This window comes from Salvia hispanica, chromosome 3 (assembly GCF_029641045.1).
Source record: "Salvia hispanica isolate PSC_SH4W2 chromosome 3, Shi_PSC_v1, whole genome shotgun sequence".
Classification (NCBI taxonomy): Eukaryota; Viridiplantae; Streptophyta; class Magnoliopsida; order Lamiales; family Lamiaceae; genus Salvia; species Salvia hispanica.
In genome coordinates this window covers 60,407,181-60,431,383 of record NC_142694.1, presented here as the reverse complement: position 1 = coordinate 60,431,383, position 24,203 = coordinate 60,407,181, and the positions used below count along the sequence as shown (strand labels likewise).

The following is a 24,203-nucleotide window of genomic DNA, read 5'->3' as shown; positions in this document are numbered from 1 at the left end:
TTATTCAAAGCCCTACATCACAATACGTACATAATTATATCATCAACTCTCCAATTGTCAATCATAGTTAAATTTCAAGCTTGAAGCTTGAAATAAAGCACGATTAGATGATTTCATAGTTCAGTTTCATTCAATAAATTACTACACAACCAAGTAATAATATCCTAGATATTATCTATCCCAGAGTTCCACTTATCACAACTTTGCTCTTATAGTACTTAATTGGAATTGGTAGAGTATTACAATGAAATCCAAAATTCTAATGTATACTAAACTATGAAATCTCATACACATGTACACACACTACACCACACGAACACATATATACACACACATCAACACATACATACACCGCATATGTAGACACACATTACGTATATTACACAGAATAATATGACCCAAAATATTTGGCAAAATATTTTTGAATAAATAAATTTTTTGGTAGAATCAAAGTAATGTTCATATTTCACTCCATTTCATCCCCAAGCATATGAATGAAATCAATCAGAGAATAACAATTCTATTGCCTTCGTATTCCTTGCGCTTACCGACCACAAGAATGCATTCCCATCTCCGGTCCATTTCATCCTCGTTCTCTTCCATCATACCAAGTACCCCCGGAGTAATTCCATCAACTAAAGAGTAAATCAAGTGAAAAAAATCAAATCTTTACTACAAACGAATAATACGAACATAATGTATACTCACTCCGTTCACGAAAAATAGTCTCATATTGCCATTTTGGGATGTCCAAAAAAATAGTCTCATTTCTAAAAATAGAAAGTTTCTCTCTCATACTCTACCTTTTTTTCTCCTCTTACTCAACTCTCTCTCTCTCTCTCTCACACACACACACACTTTACCCATTTTTTCTTCTTTTCCCTTATTTTACCAATTTCTCATTACAAATAGCGCACAAATGAGACTATTTTTTTTAGATGGAGGGATACTTAATTTTAATATAAATTGGACACAAGACTATACTCTTACGAGTCCAATCCTCTAACGAGGCCTCATGGTATATTACCTTCCTTTTAATAAATTCAAGATTTGTTCTCACTCTCAAACCTTAGGATTTATTTATGCGACTCTCAAAAGGTTAATTAAGAAAATAAAGAGTGTTGGAAGGAAAAAGGTAGGTTTGTTGGTTGTGGCGGCAAAACATCTTGGATGTATGGAGTCAAGTGTGCTGCCATAGTTAAGTCCAGGGACAAGATGGCAGATAGGACAAAACCTAGTGTGTTGTTCCAGTGACTGCATGAGTGGAAGATAAACGGAAGTCATTGTTTCCTTGGCAGTTGGAATGGGAATAATCTCCTCATTGCCCCAAGCAGAAATTTGTTGAAGAAATAAGTCAAATTGTGATTTCCGAATGGTTGCCCGTTCGTTGAGCTTTGCCTCGATTGCTGCTATGCAGTTGGCTTATTCTCTTTCGCCTTCTCTAACGCTCTCAAACATGCATCCATGTTTTTTGGTCACCACTAACCAAAAAATTTTGTTAGAGAAAAGAGGCAAGGAAGGATGGCAATGAATAATAAGAACATAATTTATAATTGGATATAAATTGCTTTGAATTTTCATGTATGCTATCAGATGTGGTGCTGGGAAGGGACGAAAACAGTAGTGGAGTACAAATCGCCACAAACTTGCATATTAGTTACACAAGTGAAGGAATTTGAGCTGTAAGTTTGTTTTCCTTAAGGAGTATCCAGCTCCGCCCCCACGTGGTAGTACAATTGTTCATACAAAGTACAAAATTGTTGAAGTGATATTCATAAGGAGTATCCAAAACATGATCCATTCGTCTTAGCTCAACAAACATCTCAAATTTACTTTGTATCTTTTCCGAGCAAGAAAAAAGACAACTGGCGAGCAGTGTTGAAAGTTCGAGCAAAGAAATATGATGCCAGCTATGCCATCACAAAAGAAGCAGATGAAGACACAACTTTCCAAGAAGATGAAGTGGAAGTTCATGGAATTTTTTATGATATAGAATTTTCTAGAAACTAAACAATATTAGTGAGGATGTTCTCCATCTAAATGTTAAATTTCAAAAGTATCTGTAAGCATTATTTGTTAAAGACTTCAATTCTGTACCACTTTATTCAGTTTGTCTGATGTCTAAGCTTACTATTTTCCACTTTGGCTGTACTATTCTCCATCATATATTTATCTAATGGAAATTAAATTTTTATTATTAGTATATTACTCTTTGTATGTGTGTTATTCTTTTTTGGCGTTGATGTTAAATCTTTTGATGGTGTCCAATTTGCAGGATTATCCTTTACTTACCATCCATGCATCATAACTTGGTCATGCATTCTGTTATCTTTTGCTCTTTCTTTTAGTTTGAATAGTTTCTGCAAAATGTAATAAATACATTTATTCATTAACTGCTGCATTTCAGGTCGGTGAACTGATGCATTTCCACCGCTCTTTGCCACTGTTCGTCACTCTCCTCGTTCCGCTGCGACTTTTCTCCATCACCTATTTCTCTCAAGCTTTAAGGTAACCCTGTTTCTAGACATTTGAACTAGCTTCTCACATGGTGATATATTTTTAGACTAGTTTGAGAAACTCTTTATTGTTTGATCACATTGAAAGTTAGAAATGTCTTGTGAAAAGTTAGCTACACCCCTCTATTTGCTCTGTTTGTATCACACTGATTCAAACTCAGTTTATCTGCTATTTTGATTAATAAATCTAGATATTGTGTAAATTAGCATTAGACTAGAAATAATCAAGGAAACGAGGAGTAGGTTGTTTTTATTCATTTGAAACTGAGTGGTGACTTGAGCTATTCTCATTATGGTATTCACTGATGGAAGGTGGCTGATAATCCAAAATTTGCTACTGATGGTTTTGTCATCAGCATAATGAAAGCAACTGGGAGTTAATGCATATCAGTGGATCTAGTTTTTGGGAACAGAAAAAGATGGACAAAAAATAAGGGTAGGAAAAGAAAACAGAAGTTAGGGGCACATTTACTTGGATTTAGATGTTCTTTGTCTTGCTATATTCATTGCTTATACCAGACTTTCAAAGTTTGATTCTTGGAACTTGTCTTTATATCTTTATATGTGTCTTTAGATGTTTGTATATTTTGATAGCATAATGCTTTGTCTATTGTGTAGAAATGGCTCGAGGAGCATCTGTTGGACGCTCAAATGATCCTTCACTCTTCGGTGATCATCCACCATAGGATAATGAGGAAAGAGAATCTACAACAAATAATATAGAAGGGGATGATATAACAAGTAACTCTCTGAAGGAGTCAGACGAAGAAGAACCTACAAAGGATGCACGCGGCTGCCCATTCATACATCTTAGGGGAAAATAGTAAGTGATTCGATAATTTTACACTTATATCATTATTTTTATGAGTTAACTAACCATATATTGACGTGCAGCTTGCATCATTCCGGTGTTGTGGCAAGCATATTTATGTATAATTTCAAGCAGAGAGTTGACCCGAATGGATTCAGCCAGAAAACTCCAACCAAGGAATACATTAACCTGTATTAGGCTGAATTTAAGGTAAACTTGTGCATTATATATATTTTTTCTATCTCTATGTCTTTTTCTCTCCCCTTTTGGTAAGATTACTTACAATCTTTAATATCTTATTTTGTAGAAATTAGCTAACGTTGAGGATTATGATCAAGACAAGTACAAGGAGGCTTTTATTGGCAAGTGCAAAATTGATTTCACTATTATAAAAAAGAAGACGAAAAAACCTTCTTTTTACATAGATGCCCAATGGTCGAATTTCCAAAAAAGATGGAATTTACATGCGAGTATTGAAGCTTCCGAGAGGTGCTCGGCAAACCGTAAGCAAGGGTTTCAAACTGCGCCCGACACACATAGTAATGGATATATATCATTTGCGGAGACAACAACAAAAATGGTAAAAATTATAGTACTCCCTCCGTCCCACAAAAGATGTCACACTTGTGGGACGGCACATGATTTTAAGAGGTTTTGTTTTGTGTATTAAATGGAGAGAGAATATAATTTTTATAATCACGTGAGAGAGAACTTTTTCCAAAACGGGAAATGTGACATCTTTTGTGGGATAAACTAAAAAGGAAAGTGTGACATCTTTTGTAGGACGTAGGGAGTATTTCATTAGTTTGAGTTGTTTACTGTTTTTAAATGATCTTTTACACTTAATTAATGTTGAAAATTGTTTTCGGGCCAAAAAAGAATACCGGAAAACTTCCTCAATTTATGGATTTTTTTCAAAAGACCCACATGCTAAGGAACGGTAATTCACGAGGCGAGTTGTGTTCGCAGAGTACTCAACAAATTGTAATAAGTGTTTTCACATGTTTGGCTTGATTTCTGAAATTTTATTTGGGATTGTAGCTTGTGATTATCTAAATTTGTTTTGTCTTATGCTATACTGTGAGTATTGTTTTAAGAGTTTTTTTATGAAAAGTTAGACTAATTGTGTTGTATGAGAAGCTTGCAGCTCTCATACTTTATACTGCAACTTGAAAAGGATGTTGCATTAGATCCTTCTCGCTAGCAGTTTAAGCTTGTTTGACAAGTCAATTTCAGGTTTTCGGTACCTGAAAAGTGTAGTTGTGAGAATAAGTTTCATGGTTTCCATATGAATGCACTATATGAATATGTTAGTGAGGCTTGTGGATTTTGTGTAGGATGCATATATTCTAAGGCCATGTTCATTTTTGTTCATGGATTTCCATCCCTAGATGAGTTATCACCCCTACCAAACATGCCATAATTGGCTTATAGTCCCACTTAGTGTGTGCATACCAACACTTTTTCATATTAAATACGCTACCCTTTGGTGTGTTGTCCAAAATTCTCCATTCTTGCAAGCTCATAAGCTTATGAGAGTAAGAAGATGCAATGCAAGTTCACCTAGTGCTTTCTCACCACGCTAAGCATATACACTTTTTTTTTTCTTGTTAAAAAAAAAATGGTTGCAGCCAACTTCTCCACCTATAAATAGAAATTATTTCAGTTTAGTTTTAGATATCTCCTCCTCATCCTTAGATTACATGGCACGTCTCTCTTATTTTTTTATTCAATTCTACTTTCCTTGACATTACATTGTTAGGACTCTTTCACTCTCTAACTCAGCTCGCTTCTCCATCATCCTTAATATTCTATTACATGTATTCTCTTTCTTTCTCTGTAAAGGATTAGTACATGATATTACTTTTATACTTTTCTTGGTGACCTTTCTATGTTGCTGTTCTAGAATTAGTTTATTGAGTGATTTGTTTTCTCTCCTTCCAACAAAAAAACATCAGTTTACACCCTAGCCAATCTTGATCTCTTTTTAGTGCTATCCTCTCATTGAACAACACTAGATAATAAGATATTTATTTCTGAATTTGTGAGGACTTTGTTGAGTTGGTGTGGCCACTAATACATATATGTAATTGTGTTTGGATGAACAAGGAGATTGGATTGGTGTTAATAAATATAGTTGTGTGTGAATCAGTTGCAACAAGATTGTGTTGGCGTTGAATGGAGAGTTTAAGCAGATATGATTTCAGGTTATCCAAAAGACCAGAATCATATTCATTCTGAAGCCTTACAATGTTCTACAAAATGGTCTAATTGGCTTTATTTACTGTTTTCCTATGTAGTTTAATTGATATTTTATAATGAGTTTGTTGTTTCTGAGGTTCTCCCCCTTGTTGTTGCACATTTCGAATGTTTTTCATGTTTGTTTAATGGAAGGATGGCGTTATGGCACGGGCTGAAGAACAACGGGCTTAAAGAATAGAGAACCCGAATCATGAAGCCATCTTCTTGGAGCTTTTTGGGAAGGTGAAAAAGAGAAAACAAATTTCTAGCGCGGGGCAAGCAACAAGCATATACTTCCCATTGGCTACTTACTCATCAAGAACATCGTGATCAAATGCAGCCGCAAATTGAAAAGGTGCAAGCTGATTCAGATAGGAAAATTGAACTGGTGTGTGAGGAAACGGCTCAGAGAGAGCAACAGATGCGAGAGGAAACAGCTAAGAGGGAGCAACAGATTGGAAGATCGAATGATGCGCCTTTGTAACGAAAAAATGGGACAAATGAAAAATGTGTAGTTTAGTGTAACTTTGTAAGACAATCTTGTCTCTATATATTTTTGATAAACAATCTTATCTATTTAATGTTATTTAGGCTTTGTTTATTTTTTAATATTTAATCATTTTTAATTTTTTAAATAATTAAAATTATAACATATGACATAAAATCCAGAATAACCTCCTTCCTGAGCACATGGATGTGCTCGTGAACTTGCTCGAAGTAGACCGTGCTTGCTGAATCCAAATCTCACCTCTCGAAAATACCAAGCACCAATACGTGCTCTGCATTCCATGCACATAAATGTGCTCGCCAACCTGCTCGAAGCAGAGGCCGTGCTCGCTACACCCAAACCTCACCTCTCGAAAATACCGAGCACCCATTGGTGCTTGTAGTATTTCGAGCACATGGAGGTGCTCGCCACTGCAGTGCTTGGGTTAGTTGACCAGGTAGCCGAGCACCAACAAGCACTCGGATATTATGTAAAGAAAAATGCCGACGAAGCAAATACCAACCACCTAACGTGCTCGGAAAGTGATCAGTAAAGTGTGATACACCGAGCATTTTCCCCCTTTTGCCAACCACTTTGGTGCTCGGTAAACACCTCTTTTTTTGTACTGCTCTGTCCCATTTTAATGGATGTGTTTTTTTCCAGCACGAAGATTAAGAAATAGATACTCCCTCCGTCTCATTCTAAGTGGAGCATTTCTAATTCAGAATGAGATTTTATGTAGTATTGTTTTATAAGTAAAGTGAATAGAATAAAGTAAGAAAGAGGAAAGCGTAGAGAGAGTGATGTTTTTATATTTAGAAATGTGTCATTTAGGATGAGACATTCAAAAAAGAAAAAAATGTGTTACTTAGAGTGGAACAATTGAAGTATTTAATATGTGAAGTGAAGATAATAAAGTAAGGGAAATAATAAAATAAGAGAGTGAAGTAAGAGAGCGGTTAAGGTATGAGAGAGAGTGTTTTGCTTTTTGCCAAATATAAAAATGATTCTGTTACGTTGGAACGTCAAAAAAGGAATACGGTTCAATTAACATGGAATTTAGGTAGTATTAATTGTATTCAGTTTTTATTCATGGCTTGTAAAATCTTTAAATTTTTTAAAAATAAACTAAAATTGCAAAAAAGGACATTAAACACAACCGCAGTTGGGAGTTGTATAATAGGAAGGTTCAATTTTTTTTTTGAGAAATTTCCTTATTTTAAAATAGTGAATAAATTTAGATTTTTATATCAATTAATTTTCATGTCAAATTGGAATATGACTTTTTTTAGAATTTCACTTGTCAAAATTTATTTGTTAGACGTACCAACTCATTATATATAATTTGGTATATATAGTCTAGGAAATTCTTTCTTGTATTATTTTAGTTGGGACTATTATTTTAGTTGGGACTGAGAATAGGTTCCCTTTAAATAGAGTGATGGATGAGATACATTAATAATGTTTCTACACTATAGACAGTAGTAAATACTAGTACTCCGGTAATTGATTCTTGAATTGTTTACTCTCTTTGTCTCTAAAAGTTTGTCTCATTTTTTTTATTTCCTTTCGTCTCACAAAATTTATCTCATTTCACTTCTAACCATTTTTGGTAGTAGACCTCATATTCCACTAACTCATTTTTACTCATATTTTATTATAAAACTAATACTCCTTCCGTCCCATAATAGATGTCTCCTTTTTAGTTTGTCCCACAAAAGATGTCATATTTCCTTTCTTGGAAAAAGCTCCATCTCATATTAATATAAATATACTACTTTCTCTATCCACCTAACACACAAAATAACATCAACTAAAATCCCGTGTCATTCCCCAAGTGTGTCATCTATTTAGGACGGAGGGAGTATATAAAAGTAGAACTCACATTCTACTAACTTTTTCAACTCACTTTTCATTACATTTTTTAAAACTCGTACCAAGTCAAAGTGGGACAATAATTTACGACGGAGGGAGTATTTTCTTTCTAATAGAAATATACTACTCCCTTCGTCCCAACTAAGTTGAGTCGTATTCCTTTTTGGGATGTCCCAACTAAGTTAGTTACTCCCTCCGTCCCACTTAAAATGAAATATTTGGGAATCTGCACGGTTATGTAATGATGTTTTGTGAGTTAATAAAGAGAGTAGTAAGAGAGATAAAAAAGTAAAGATAGAGTTGTTTTCATTTTAGATTTTACGGGGACTACCAATTGACCAGCTGACATCCAATCGCTTTTCCAACCAGCTGACGTCCAATCACATTGGGTTGGAAGTATGTGGGCCACCACCTATTCTAATGTGGATTTGGAAAGATTTTTTTCACTGCTATGACACACTCCCTTTACATATTCACTACGATGAGATTGAGAATTAACATTTCTCTCTTTCTTCTTGGTGCAGTAATCTCACAGCACAAGATGTCTGCCCCTTCAAAGGAGGTAACACTAACTAACACTTGATGAAAATTACAATCCAATTTTTATTATGAAAATTCTAGTCGAGATTATAGTTTTGAAGGATGGATCACATGATTTTGCCGCTATACACGTCTCTCTCCTTTTATTTTCATTTTATTTCGCCTATATTCTGTCGAAAATGTGAGAAGGGTTCAACCCTATATTCACATAGTAGCAAAAGCAGAGAGATGAAAATAAGTAGTTGGGACTCAGAAAAATAAGTAGCTAACTAAAAAAAAAAGGAAATTGGAATATTTTTGTACATTGTTCAATATTGTTAGTTTCCACCGTTACTTGTACTCTTGTTCAATTGTTGTTCATTCATAGATGTTTGTTTAGGTGTGTGGAATGAATGAAGGAAAAAGAGGTGGTGGTGACGATGGTGTTGGAGTTGGAATTGGGTGTTCTCTCTCAGGGAATAAGGATTTCTTTGATGTTATTCTGTCAAAGACAAATGTCACCTCCCCTCATCATCTGGTACACATACTCGTGTTTTTCATTACAACCTCTGAAAGTTTAGTACTAAATGGTGCATTTTATTTAATTTGAGTATTAGTACAATATCACATATGAGAATTCCTTGATTTTGGTGGCTAACAGCGTCCACAAAAGCACATTCTTCCCAAACTTCCTGGTGTGACGGTGCCTTTGGTTCTGAGGCACGGTGATAAGCAATGGCAGATGATGTATCTTGGAGGCGACAAGCGGCCGAGGTTTGAGAGTGGTGTTTGGAAAAGATTCGTGAATGATAACAATCTGAAAGAGGGAGATGCTTGCGTCTTTGAGGTGATGGAGTCGAGCGCTCAGATTCTCAGACTCGACGTTGTCATCATCAGGAACACCATGGATCTGCCGCCTGCGCTGCTGTCCAAGATTCAATCCCGGGGCAAGACACCGGAGACAGCTATCGAGCTTTAACTCTGGTATTTTCACCATTAGATTGTAGTCTACTCTGTTTTCAACTCTGCTTACTTAAGTTATGGAACGACTGTTACTTAGATTAATATGTCATGTGCCTTGTGGAAGGTGGATTTAATGTGCATGTATCATCATTGGTAACTAATAATAGAGATGCCCATCGGATAAACTCATCGAGAGGTAATCATATTTTGACTTTTTGTTTACCGGACGCAGATTAATAGATTGACATTTTGATTTTGATTTTGATTTTGATTTGGAGTTTATCGGATGCAAGTTAATCAGACTGACATTTCATATGCGGTAATGACCAAATGCTATGCAATGATTTATTATTATTTTTTATTTTAATGAACATACTAAAATATAAGTAAAAACAAGAATGTTAGTATTTCGGAATATAAGAAGTATTCTGATATTCCATAATCCAATCATACTATTTGTTAAATAAGGTAAGAAGTATTGTCATATTACCAGTATTATGAAGTTGTGATAGTCTAGAATAATGGTAGAGATTCCGGGTCAGTCATATTTAGATTGTGGATTATACAAGTGCGGACTATTTGAATGAAATTTTATCTACAAGACTACAATCATAGCAAGTGACGAGGGTCATTTGGTCATTTTCTGATTTTTCACTTTGTGGATGTATTAGAATGTAAAAAAGAGACTATTGTTTAGATATACGTAAGAAGTACAATATTCAAATATCGTACAATGAGAGATAAACACGTAAGAAGTACAATATTCAAATATTGTACAATGAGAGATTGAAAATCACGTAAAGGATGTTAATTTTATCCACTTCATTCACTCTATAGAGCATCAGCTTGCTCTCCACGTAGAGCATGCTCTTAACTATTCATGGCTCGATACGATTTTTATTCGTAATTTATGTTGTGTTCTAAACTAAGGCACAACACTCACAACAATCCATTCCTTCCATTACTATTTATGGGTCCAACTATTCCACCAGTGAACTACATAAATAGTAGTACTTGATCTCTTACTTTCGCACATAAATATCGTTTTTGGTATCCCATGGCCGTGGACAAAAATAACTCTAGGCACCAAACATGTGATTTTTTGGTTAAGGATGATATTTTTGGAAATCTCAATTAAATAATACTCCCTCCGTCTCATTGAAGATGACCCACTTTCCTTTTTAGTTTGTCGACTCATTACTTAAAATGTAAACACATTTATCTCTACTTTATTCCTTCTCTCTTACTTTACTCTCTCCTCTCAACACACAAAATAAATTTGCATAAAATCCTGTGCCGCCCAAGAAAGGGGTCATCTTCCTTGGGACGGAGGGAGTACCAAACATGTGATTTTTTGGTTAAGAATGATATTTTTGAAAATCTCAATTAAATAGTACTCACTCCGTTTCATAGTAATAGAGTCATTTAGCCATTTTGGTATGTTCCATAGTAATAGAGTCATTTCCCTTTCTAGTAAAAGTCAACACATTTTTCCACACCTATTTTACTTTCTCTTATTTTTTTTCTCTCTTCATCTCTCTACCTTTTTCATTTTCCACTATATTCTCTCTTTACTTAACTCACCTAACACAATTTTTCTTAATCTCCGTGCAAGAAACGTCTCCATTACTATGGAACGGAGGAAGTACCACCAAACATGTGATATTTTTTTTTCTTCCTTTCTTATTTCTTTTTTCTTGTTTAGTTTCTTCTTTCTTTTTAGTATTTTATCTTCCTTTCTTCTTTCTTTTTTCTCCTTAGTTTATGTTTCCTCTTTTTTCTTTTCTCTTCTTATTCTTCTTTCATTTTAGTGTTTTATGCATACATCTAATTGCATTCATAATATAAATCAAGAACAAAACACCTAATTAAATTAATTATTTAAAGTAATTAAATCAATTGAATAATTTTTATTAAATTATTTTATACTCTCCCCGTCTGCGAATAGGAGTCTCGGTTCACTTTTACCATAAATGGGAATAAGGTCTCACCTTCCACTAACTCATTTCACTCACATTTCATTTAAAACTAATATATACAAGTGGGACCCCCTATTCCACTAACTTTTTTCCATCCACTTTTCTTAACATTTTCTAAAACCCGGGCCGCCAAGAAATGAGGCTCCTAATGGCGGATGGAGGGAGTACTCATTTTAGGGTTTAAATACCTAACTAAAATTATTCAACTCTTTATATCATTATGAATATAATTCACGATTTTAAATTTTTATTAAGACTATATTGATTAGTTATTAATTTAATATAAAATAATAATAATTATTATTATTATGATATAATATTATATGATTCATAATTTAAATAATTATACTATATTTATTTAATAATTAATAATAGTTTTTAGTATTATAACAACAATATTATAATAATTAAATATAATTATAAGTATATTTGAAATTTTGAATGGGTGGTGATCAATTACTAACTAAATAGTAATCCAAAATTGAGATCAATTCCTAACCATTAGATGGGGAGATCTAGTGGTTGAAATAATGTCAAGTAGATTATACTATAAATTTAAATAATATTAAATAAATTCAAAAGGTATTAGTCAATTCATAAAATAAATATAGTACTCCCCCCGTCCCGCTTAAGATGACACATTTTCCTTGATAGTTTGTCCCAACTAAGATGACACATTTCCTTTTTCGGGAACTTTCTCTCTCCAATTAATACACTCAACCACTTTTTTCTCACTCATATTAATATATTCATCTTTCTTTCTCTTTCTATTTTAATACTTACACCCCTCTTTTCTTTCTCCAATTAAACACTTTAACCAACAACTCCTAAAATCCTATGTCGGCCAAGAAATGTGTCATCTTAGCCGGGACGGAGGGAGTACTTAAAACTAACTACTTTCTCTCTCGTAAAAATCATCTCAAAACTTTGAATTTACGTAACTCTCCCGATTTAAATTATTTTTTCTCAAAAATTATATCAAATTAAAGATAATTTCATAAGGATTTGCATATGTTCCGACGACGTTAGAATGGTGAAATTTGATAAAAAAAATAATTTTTATCAATAAATGCATCAAACAATCTCAATATAATGCATGTACAATATCAATAAAACTGTGTCGATATTTTCTGGTACTTGTGTTGAGATTTTCATGTCACTGTGTTGATATTTGTAATGCACTATGTTAATATAAAAAAAACCACGAAAATTATAATATGTTAACTAAATGACGATCTTACCCCTTTGTTGATATTTTATCTACTATTTATTGAAATTCATGAGATTTAATCTCATCCATTTATTTTAAAATCTAAGGGTGTAGATTTGGTCTTAATTTTGAATTATGATGGTATAAGTAATATAAGAGGACCCTATTGGAATGATAATAAAAATTAAATTAATTGTTAATTTAACATCAAAATAATAATATTAATATTGATTAATAATAGTATAAAGAGGGAGGAGAATGAGAGAAGATATTATAATATCACTTTTGGTACAAGTTTTGTGTATGTCCAAAATATCCTCTAGACACAAATGGGAAAATATATTTTTTTAGAGGGCATTTTGTGGTGAAAATCGCATCAGATACCAAAAATGTAATTTATAGGTACCAAAAACGATATAAAATAAAGATCAAGTATCATTTATGTGTGAAAGTGAAAGATCGGATACCATTTATGTAGTTCACTCTCTAATTTAAAAAGTACAATTACTTAAAACATTTCATTAATAATAAAACATCATTAAAAAATCCGAAAGTGACATTACAAATTCCTAAAAAAATAACTCCCCCCGTACCACAGTGGTAGACTCATTTAATTTTCTGCACTCGTTTAAGAAAAAAAATGATATTACTATAAATAGTTGAAGGTAGAGGAAGAGTAAAGTAAAAAAAAAATTTAATGTAGATAAGAGTCTTCTCTATATTATTCTCTTTCTTACTTTACTCTTTATTCACTATAACTATTTCTTATCATTTTTCCAAAACGAATGCAGAAAATGATACTCCATTAGTTCCTTGTTAATTGGGTCATTTTTCTCTTTTTGGAACTTCCAAGATAATTGAGTCATTTTTGTTTTTGGCAAAAAATAACACTCTTTTGTACTTTATTCTCTCTTCATCTCTCTTACTTTATTTTCTCTTACTTAATTCACAATCCACTTAACACACAATTCTTAATCTCCGCGTCGAAAAGAAGTGACTCAACTAACAACGAACGGATGGAGTATGACTCTACTACTGTGGAACGAAGGGACTACATAATTAAAATTCTAAAAATTTAAAATTGCATAGTTTAAATCCTAAAAATAAAAATAAAAGCGATAAACAATTTATCGAACTGACTTCTCATTGTCGAATTTTGCCCAACTATGTAGAATTAGATATTCTTGTAGTTGGAAGTGGGCGTTGGTGTTGTGCATCGATATTCTCTTTTCTATCCTCTCGCGCAATGATGGCGGTTGAGCTTTTGGGGTTATCTTCGTCGAACTAGTTTGCCGAATTCGGTCTTTCGTATCCTATTATCAGGTTGTGCAAACACGCATACAAGATGTCAACACGATTGTTTACGTACCACATCCGAATAGGGGCCTTCACAATGGTAAATCAGGCTTGAAGAACCCCAAACGCTCTTTCGACATCTTCCCGAGCCACATTTTGACTTGCGCAAAAAGAATCCGGTTGGGATATTGTGGCATGTTAAGCGTCTTCAGGAACGTCGACCACCCATTTGGTATTGACGGCCGTTGGTCGTGAGAAATGATGAATTATTCTCCTTTTCAGAAAAATGATGAATTATTTTCCTTTTCAAAAGTAAAGAATTCTATCTGAGTTTCGACATCGATCCCCGTTCGTTCATCCCTTAATTCTCTCTCTAAATTCCTAATATCTCTTTCTGTGCAACCTACACTTTGCCCCCCCCCCCCCCCCAACTCCATCTCCAGTAGTTGCAATTGTTGACGGGTTGGTATATCAGCTTTTGAAAATTGTTGAGTCAACACTCTCTTCACAGCAGAAACACTACGGTGTGATCAGAGTAAATGGACCTTTGAAGGAATAGAAAGTCCATGATTATGACCTTCCATAAAGACGCTAACACTCCAGTCAGATCCAGTTTGTTACTTGACAATGAAAATTTTTGTCTTACAATCAATTCTAACTTCACCATGATCTCTTACCCTAATCAACCATCAGTCGGTGCTTGATTTTTTGAACGAGCTTCATCAGTTTAACCAGTTTTAAAGCATACAAATAGTTTACAAACAACTTCGTTTGTCATCTTATTCTTTCTGTTATTGCTATATCTTATATTAAAACCAGCTTCATGAGCATACCGATTGTAGAATTCAAACGCATCATCTATTAATTTAAATTTCATTCCAATTTCTCGCTTTCAGTCATTTGTGACTTGAGGAATATATAGTTGATCGTTCACATTTTCAACATAACACTAAGAAAATACATTAAAAAGAAAAAAAAAACTGAAAACTGAATATCTGAACCAAATTTTCAGAGAAAGTGAAGTTATTCAAGTAAAAAAGACAAATACTACCTCCGTCCCAACTAAGTTGAGTCGTATTCCTTTTGGGATGTCCCATTTAAATTAAGTAATTTCCTTTTTTTAACAATAAAACAAAACATCCAATCACTCTTACTTTATTTCATCATCAATTTTATTCTCTCTTTATCTCTCTTATTTTATTCATTTTTTCTAATTTTTAACATAATTTATTATTAATCTTCATTTCCAGAAGTTTTGTCTCAATCTTAGTTAGGACAAAGGGAGTAACAAAGCCTAGGCTCCACGATCACGACATGCGCTTAAATATGTCGCTCAGCACAACTAAACTCTATATGCATAAATTGAATACATGAGATTCTTACTCTTACCCTTACCCATTTGGAAATCTTGATATAGTACATTATAATTTTACTCCAAATTAATATTCCAAATTTAGAAAACCAACCCAAAACAGCTAAAATCAATATATATGCAAAATGCAAGTTCAAGACTAACACCAAACAAGAGTGTTTCAAATTACAGATGAAAAACCAGTGCTGCAACAACTCCTTCCCCTTTATTTTTTGCTGATTCTTTTTTTGTTTTTTCATTTGTTCAGCTGGGAAGAAATGACAGCAGCTGGTGTTATTTAAGAAGTTCAAGCAAAGGAGCAAATGCTGCTTTCCATTATCATAATCAACTTGTTTGTCGTGTCGTCTCGTTTCAGAAGGTTAAGATGAAGGTCCGGATCTCCATAGGAGCAACTTCGACAACAAGAGTAGCTGCATCCACCGAAGCACCTCTAGTCGGAGCAGCAGCCTCATTCTGTTCCGTGCCTTCCACTTGCCATGTCGTCCTCTTCATCTCCGACTTGTCTTGATTCGCTGTTAAGCTCGTTTCCTTGATCTTTGTTATCTACATAAATACCAATAGCATAAATGATAAACTCCATACATGTATGCTTTATAGAGGTTTATGATGCTAAGAATCATGATTTGAGGTGGTGCGAAATTACCGTTTTGCCACTAAACATTTTCTTTAGCTCAACCTTGGCAACTTTTGAGTAGTCAGGATCTTCACCAGCCTACAACAAACATAATGGCATGAATAGAGAAAATGATTTAGAAAATTTTCAAAGCTTTTACTTCCAATTTCTCGGTATTGAGTGGCCCGGCTTCACCTCATACAGATTTCCCAAACGGAGGAGGACACTTCCGTCTCCCATCTCCTGAATCAATCACCATATCCAACATGATCAGACCAAACAAATCTAGCATACAACTCGATGAGGGCTATAATCGATCACCTGGAGAGTAATCAGTGCAACGTTCAAAGGCAAACTGTAGTTTGATGCCATGGAACTTCCATCCACCTGATAAGACGAGCTCCATTTCTCCGACTCCTGCAACGTGCATAGCAGCATTGTTAAAAAACTCTCAAGTTTTTACACCTTTCCATCCACAAATAAATACTACTAACCTCGTGTGAAAAGGCTAACACAAGTGGCGAATAGATCTCCTGGCCTGCTCTTCGCCTCCAACGTGCTCCAGATCCAAGCTTGTCCACGCTGACATAATAGTTTCCTCGAACCTAAAGATGACGACAACACAAAACGTTTCATCAGTCCATCCTCTCATAAGATGAGCAGATTTTAAGAAATGAGTTTTACCGTGAGTCCTTCACATGTATTGTTGTTGATACACACAATTTCATCAAGGGGTTCGCCTACTCCTCTCGAATCATCTTTGAGAATGCGCCTGATAGATAGCATAGATCAGAAATGCTGCTAAAACGAGAAAAAATAATAGTTCGCATTTTATTTATACCTATGCAGCATCAACTCGATTTCTCCATCACTGATGCTGGATCCTCCCGTGGCCCGATCAACAAGGACTGACAATTCTGATTTCTTATCCTCCACGAAGATCCCAAGATTTATCTGTAATCAAATAATGATCAATCTATGTAACAGGCGTTACAATGAATTAGATTGAGAAACTTACTGGATAATAATTGCCCGCAACAGGTTGAGTAACTGTGAGAGGCCAGTCGGCTCTGTAATCTCTAACCTGGAATTTCAGAGGGCGAAATAACGGTACGTCAACATTCCAAAGACCAAAACAGATAAACTAAGCTGTGTCAGTGAAGTGCAACGGGAAAAAAGTAGAAGACGAACGCGTTTTAGAAAGTCTCTGCCATTGGAATCGGTATAGAACACTTGATCAGTGGCCATATTAGCAGATAATCTCGTGATAACCTCTTTCCCGATACTATCATCTGTGGGGATTGGGCCAACCTATAATTGTGGAGTGATGCACAATTAGAGAAAAAAAGAAGAAGGGAAAGCATCAATAACTCCATGCCATCATATACGAAAAACTAGACCAACAAACACACAGTAGAGACACGTATCACTCACTGTAAATTCAAATTCAGCATGATCTTTGTCTTTGTAGACTCTAATGATCTGAAAAATAAGAAGAAAATGAGCACCACGAAATCTAAGAGCAAACTGAATAAAGACGGGTGTTTATCAAATGAAGGCACGTGCGACTAGATCGTAAAGAAACACATAATGCTTCCAAGTGTGCAAAGGAAATGTTAGATATACTATACCTGGTAGATCCACGAGTTAAATTGCTGATGAACTTCATCAACTAGTGGCCCTCTAATGATCTTCAACGGAACCTAAAAAGCAGCAAACCCACATTAGATTTTCTCCAAAAAATATAAAGTTAAGCCAACAGAAGTGATCACTCACTGATCTAGAGACAACCGAAGGAAGTGATCCAGTGGGACGGAAAATGTAAGCACCAGAAGCCTACAAGATTTGATATGATTCATTATTAAAAATCGTGATCGATAATCTGTGACATTCTAGTTATCGAGCAAATAATATACCTGAGGATCAGCTTCTCCCGGACTCGAAGCATACCACAGATAGCTTTGTTGCACAGGTATATCGACCTGGTACAAACACAACCAGGTGCAAAAGCAAACATTCTTTAGGAATCACGATGAAGAAACAAATAGATTGAACATTGAAAGCTAGAGATTGTGTTTTTGCTGGTTAAGAATACGATGAAGAAACAAATAGATTGAACATTGAAAGCTAGAGATTGTGTTTTTGCTGGTTAAGAATACGATGAAGAAACAAATAGATTGAACATTGAAAGCTAGAGATTGTGTTTTTGCTGGTTAAGAATACGATGAAGAAACAAATAGATTGAACATTGAAAGCTAGAGATTGTGTTTTTGCTGGTTAAGAATTACGAAGCAAGTAATGAAACCTATTTTCCTCCTTTTCCCCTGTTTTTCTCGTTAGTTTACTATGATCAGGATCATTGCTCAAATCTGCTTAACTGCAGAACCAAGACTAATGTAAAAAATAATACTACTCCGAATAACAAGAACAGATCTTACTCCTGTTTTAGAATTGAAAATGCGCGTAAGTTGCCCCGATGTGGTGGAAAATGACAGTTTCAAGTTTCCTGGTCCAATTTCAATAGTTTCATTCTGTGCAACGTCCCTGGTAGAAAATTTTCGCCTCCTTCCTGTGTCATTGAAATACAAAGAAATCTTCAGAAACAGATGTGTATCTCAAACTTCTGAAAAAAGGATACGAGTATAGAGAAGCGCATCAACCAGCAGTGAATAGTGATAAACAGAATTCTAGCTCGAAACCTGTGAATATTACCCTTTTGAGTCCCTTTAGAGATGAAGTAAGTGTTCCAGCCCAAAGGTGGCACAGATGCCGGAAAGACGAGCCAATATTTGGCAGCACTAGTGTCCGAAATCCCAAGATATGCCTTAAGATAGAATTTTCTCAGTTCATCTGTCACACTATCCATTTCTATGTATTGAGACTTAACAACATTCCCTGATGAGTCTTTGACAACAAGATTATGATCATTAACCTGTAAAGTGCAAGTTAATTAAATTGCAGAGATAAGAAAAGATCTCGAAGATACTGCATAGTGTAGAGAAGATGGACAAGTCATCAGAGAAACATTACAGTGCAGCTTTTCAAGATTATAACTCTAGACTATGACAATAACAGAAGAGATTTGAGAGAAGAAACATGTCATCATAACTCACCGGGATCCTGATAATATCAGTACGGCCCCATCCGAGTGAATTGTATGCGACAATAACCTGATATACATGGTAAAATCACTTATTTCTATAGATGTACGGATTGGTGAATAAACAGGAAATAAATTGTTACCAAACTCTTCCCATTGGGAACATCGTCTTCTGTTGATGGACAGTAACTTATGTTCAGTAACTGGCACTGTAAGAGAGGGAAACATTAGATCGAATGAGGATTGAATAGCCACCATTAACCCCAGATATCGACAGTGAAATTCAATGCAGAATTTTGCAAAGGAAAGCAAGTTCCAAACGGTTGAAGTCCAACCAACCTGGTTAAATTTCAAAGTAGATGCAGTGCAGTTTCCATTCGACTTTGAATCAATCAGACACGACAAAGCTGAATTTACCACAGCTGCTGCCTGTACAATTAACCATAATAACATAATTTATGAGATGAAAATTACATAGATAATTCTGCAAGGAGAGATGGTCACTGTGGTAATGGAACAAAGATCCATAAAAACGGACCTCTGAGGATCCAATAGCTAAACGTTTTGCATAGTCGTTCGTGGTATGTTGTTTAGCAGTACCAGTAACAGCATCATGGTGCTGTGCAATACCTAAAGCATCACCTAAGCTGTCCGTATTAGCACCATGTGATCTCTTTCCCGCCAGAAATTCAAGTTGACGCGCTGCCTATAAATTCATAAACTAAACATACTTCATAATTGCTTGTAAAAGAGATGAAACGAGAAGTTTTTTACTCCATTTATGCTACTTGCTTTATTCTTTTATACTGAATCCAATTAATCTAACAACCATATAAAATCCGCTCGACAAACGGATGTATCGTTTGAGGGCTGGGCGACTTGTGAAAAAGCCAGTCCAGTAGGCATTGGCGCTGTCTGCATATCTATTAAACAAACATACTTAATTAGTTTCATTTATCAAATCAAACAGAATAGTTGTTGAAGAACCTAAACTAAGTTTAGCAGTGCTCACGGGAAATAATCATCGAGTTTGAGAGGCCATGCTTGGTTGGCAGCTTTTTTCGCATCTGTGTATATGGATGGCGTGGAATATAATGCATTAACCCGACCATCCTGTTTCAGTAAGTTTAGTTACTTTCAACGGACGGATGAAAATTTAACATTTTTATTGTGAATAAACATAGACAATCTCAATAAATAGAAAAAATAACAACCTTATTCACATAATGTATGAGTTTGTCCATCTGCTTGAACCAAGACTCAGCATATTGATACTGGAAGTCATCTCCCATAGTCCACATAATATGATTAGTTCTAGTAACATTAGCCTGTGCATCAAAGCAATATTAGCACGTCTCAATATCACTTCAGCCGTGTGTGTTTTTTTTGCTCCAGACTCTTTAGTTTTGGTGATTATAACAGTAAAATGGATTTTAACCTGAGTCATGGCAGCAGCAATGAAATCATTAACACGTTGCTCGACATTAAAGTCAAACAGGAGATGATTATCCTGCAGTTCAGCAATACGATAACTTTAAACCAAAATGCAATAGAGAATTGGTATTAACTGTGGATTCTTGGTCACAGAACCTGGACAGGATCAAAGGAATTGCTGACTTCAAAATTGAAACCATCAGGTGCACTATAATGACGAGGAAATGCATTTGCAAATATCTGCAAGAAAGAGAACAAATGTCGAAGGTGACAACAGTGAGCAGATGAACAGACACACAATCTAGTTGAGAACTGGTTTCTTTTCTAACCTGAGAAGAGGACCCAAATGTCCTTGAAGCCTGCCATATGACTTCAAGAGATTTATCTCCCTTGCGTTTTGCTCTATCTTGGTAATCAATTCGAGCAAAATGAATAGAGTCGAATCCTAGCTACATGATGCACACAGTGATGATTAGTAAATCAGAATAAGGCAGAATATAAATCTCAACCGTTAAAGCTCGTGTACCTCAGCCCCTAGAAGGTAACCTTGCACTGCAGAGTGCCCAAAGGGATCGATCTGCCATCCAGCACGAGGAGTTGTATTAAATTGACTCTTTATCAACTGATGGCCTAGAGTTGTTTGGTCAATCATGTCGATATAATGAGTAGTTGCTTCATCATGCATGCACCATCCTCCGTTCCTGCAGAGACGGGGAGTTGAAGTCGCCATGTCAACTCAGAGAAGTAAGTGTGAAATATATTATCAGGTTGAAAGCAATGACCATACACGAATTCCAACTGGCCTGCATCGACCAACTTTCTTACTACTTGTTGAATTTCTGGGCTTTGCTCTCCCCACCATCTAGTGAAAAATGCCTATTTAGAAATCCATGGTAGAGACAAGTTAACATCCATTTTGTTATACTTTGAGAAGCTGTATCTGTTCTTATTATATCTAAATATGATTAAATAGGTAGACAATTTAGGCACAGCAAGTTATACGAATTTCACTATCACAGCTACATAAACAGTGGCATGGAAATACAAGTCATCAAACTTGAAGAAGAAACTTTCTTTAAAAAGCCAACAATAATCAGAGATGGTACTATTCTAGTCTCATTTTTGTAAAATATGGGTAATTGCGGTTAAATCCCGAACTTTCACCATATTTCCGGTTTTGCATGTGAACTAAAAAATTATGCTTCCAAATACACAAACTTACAATTGTTTTGTTTTTTCACAAGGTTGTCAATTATCACCAAATTAATGTTGAGGTGGACGCCCAACGGCCCAAGATGTCTACATGACTTATAGTCGATATACTGATTGTTGTAGTTGAATGTCTATGCCACTTCAACTAATTGCACTGGTATTAATATTTGGCAGTTTGGCATATATCCAGCAGAAATCGCCATATGCAAAAAAGAAAAAAAAAAAAAAAAAAAAAAAGTTCGTGTATTTGTAGGAATAATATTTTGTTCATGTGCACAACAAGAATTTGGTGAAAGTCCGGTATTTAGGCACATCTAACTATGCCTCAAAAAGAGTAAAACAACAAAAGTAGAGAAGACACCATTCTGAAGTAAATTTTTCTGCATAATATCAGCAAATATGAACATGAGAAAGTGTAGAAATAGATCAAACATGCTTAAAAATCATCATCAAGAAGAAAGGAAGGTACCATCTCAGCAAAAATGAACTTCCTATTAGGATCACGAAGCAAAGAGACAACAACCGAGTCCAGAACATTCTCCACGCACGCACCCTGCACCAACACAACAAAGTGAGAACCAACCAAAACAGCCCCTTTAAGTAAAAAACAAGAACCACCTGAATAGAGTTGTTGGAGCCAACGTAGTACTGATCGATTGTCTTGAGCCAGCCCACATCATCGTGGGAGTGAGCAACCAAGTGCACATTCAATTTCCCATCAACAACACCACTCCCAGTATCGTACCCTTCAACTCCATTCCAACACAAAACAGCCAAAATGCATAGTAAAGCTGACAAACCCATCTCCGAAATCAATCAAGATTTGACCTTTGAAGGGGTGTGAGAGTAACTAGGCAAGAAAAGGGGGGAGACAATCATTGTTTCTTTCTTGTCTTGTTTGAATTAATGTAGGTGCCGGCTATGTAATTTGGAAATATGATTAAATCTGGCAATCCGAGGCCGGTTTTTGGAGTGTAGTTAGAAGCTGCTTTCTTTGGTAGTTATATATATTTACCATACCATACTTCACTCCTACAGATTAAAGGATATTTAGAGCAAGCAATAGGGTGGGGTGAGGGCTACTACAACTAGAACTAGAAGAGAGTGACAACAAATAAAAAGAGAGCACTTTTATTTTGAGAGATGTCATTCCACTTCACTACACTATTCTGGTGTTTATCTTCTTTTTACATGGAATGCAATTTCATATCGTTTTCTCCACTATCCAACTCAGTTTTGTCGTGCCCAATATTTATCCAAGAACAGATTTTCATAGGAAAGTAATAATATTTCCGGCCTCCAATTTCTACTTTTCTTAGTAGTCACCACAACCTCGCACCAAAACTTCATGTTTAAAGTATCTTCGTTGTTTACATTTTCCAAATATATTCCCAAAATACTAATTTGACTCTTCTTTTCTTTTCTTTTCTTTTTTCAGTGAATGAGCAATTAATTAATACTAGTAAAGTTAAATACAATGCCAAGTCAGACGCATTTAAGACTTGTCTCATCGCATGAAATTGAGTTGAGCCCAACTATATCACCACATATGAAACGTTGTCGGCATTACATATACTCCTACCGTCATGTCTACATTCCTAAGGAAGAGTTGTTAGGCAAAATAAATATTCAGAAAAAATATAGTAATTGAAAATTTTAATGAGGATAGAATAGAAAGAAATTTATTACCGAATACGAAAAGTAGACCTCTTGAATGGTTTCTAATACTTTGTCACCATTTGGTCCACTATGAATTTTAAGAAATACTCCCTCCATCCCGCTTTAGGAGTCCCGGTTGATCAATTTTGGGCGTCCCGCTTTAGGAGTCCCGGTTGAGATAAATTAATAAAAAAATGCCCACAAAGTGTTAAAAGTGGATCCCAACATCCACTACAACTAATAAAAAAATGTTAAAGTGAGTCCCAACATCCACTAAAACATTTATTTATTGGACACTCGACTAAAAGTGGGTCCCAACATCCACTACAATATTTATTTATTACACACTAAATACTTTTTTATTAAATATGTGCCCGACTCAATCGGGACTCTTAAAGTGGGACGGAGGGAGTATAATAAAAAATGAATTAAAAAAATTAGTGAAATGTAAATCTTATTCTTATACACAATGTAGACGAGAATGAGTTAGTTGAATATGAAGTTTTTTACCAAAAATAGTAAAAGTGAAAGATGATAAATTTTTTGGAACGGACAAAAATAAAAATAAATGATAAAGTTTCAAGAACGGAAGGAGTATTAAGCTTCATAATTGAGATAGGATAAGGAATCTTCCAGATTTCATAGTATCACACAAATAACCATTGCATCTACTCCCTTTGTGTCATAAAAATAACACATATTGGAAAAATCTGTATTTTATTGTTCAATTGGTAAGTAAGAAATATAAAGCAAAAGTAATTGAAGTATTGTTATGAACAAATATGACCAAACAAATTAAAGAAAAAAAGTTAGTCCGTAATAGTCTATTTTTATTGGACGGGACAAAATGCAAAAGTAGTCCATTTTTATGACGCGGAGGAGTATATAGGCATATAGCTACAGCTACTGTGACTTG

General features: G+C 35.0%; 2 protein-coding genes across 2 annotated transcripts; one reads left to right on the top strand and one right to left on the bottom strand.

The window, feature by feature from the left end:
* The first annotated feature begins 8,407 nt into the window (after positions 1–8,407).
* On the top strand, positions 8,408–9,634 carry LOC125210658 (B3 domain-containing protein Os04g0386900-like). Its single transcript, XM_048110212.2, has 3 exons — positions 8,408–8,492; positions 8,850–8,987; positions 9,111–9,634. Exons 1-3 carry the CDS (start codon positions 8,412–8,414, stop codon positions 9,426–9,428), a joined length of 537 nt encoding a protein of 178 aa, XP_047966169.1. The 5' UTR covers positions 8,408–8,411; the 3' UTR covers positions 9,429–9,634.
* A 5,715-nt stretch (positions 9,635–15,349) lies between these two features.
* LOC125214918 (Glycosyl hydrolase family 38 protein) lies at positions 15,350–22,787 on the bottom strand. The gene is made up of 29 exons (XM_048116147.2): positions 22,247–22,787; positions 22,098–22,181; positions 21,204–21,292; positions 20,943–21,117; positions 20,746–20,865; positions 20,573–20,656; positions 20,421–20,492; positions 20,197–20,310; positions 19,995–20,095; positions 19,812–19,905; positions 19,521–19,688; positions 19,322–19,411; positions 19,126–19,191; positions 18,996–19,052; positions 18,595–18,814; positions 18,321–18,451; positions 17,799–17,864; positions 17,659–17,718; positions 17,514–17,585; positions 17,317–17,364; positions 17,074–17,193; positions 16,901–16,966; positions 16,724–16,836; positions 16,567–16,654; positions 16,377–16,487; positions 16,204–16,299; positions 16,078–16,125; positions 15,913–15,981; positions 15,350–15,812 (listed from the first exon to the last, which is right to left on the bottom strand). The coding sequence occupies exons 1-29, from the start codon at positions 22,430–22,432 to the stop codon at positions 15,621–15,623; spliced, it is 3,000 nt and encodes a 999-aa protein (XP_047972104.1). The 5' UTR covers positions 22,433–22,787; the 3' UTR covers positions 15,350–15,620.
* Between the last annotated feature and the right edge of the window lie 1,416 nt (positions 22,788–24,203).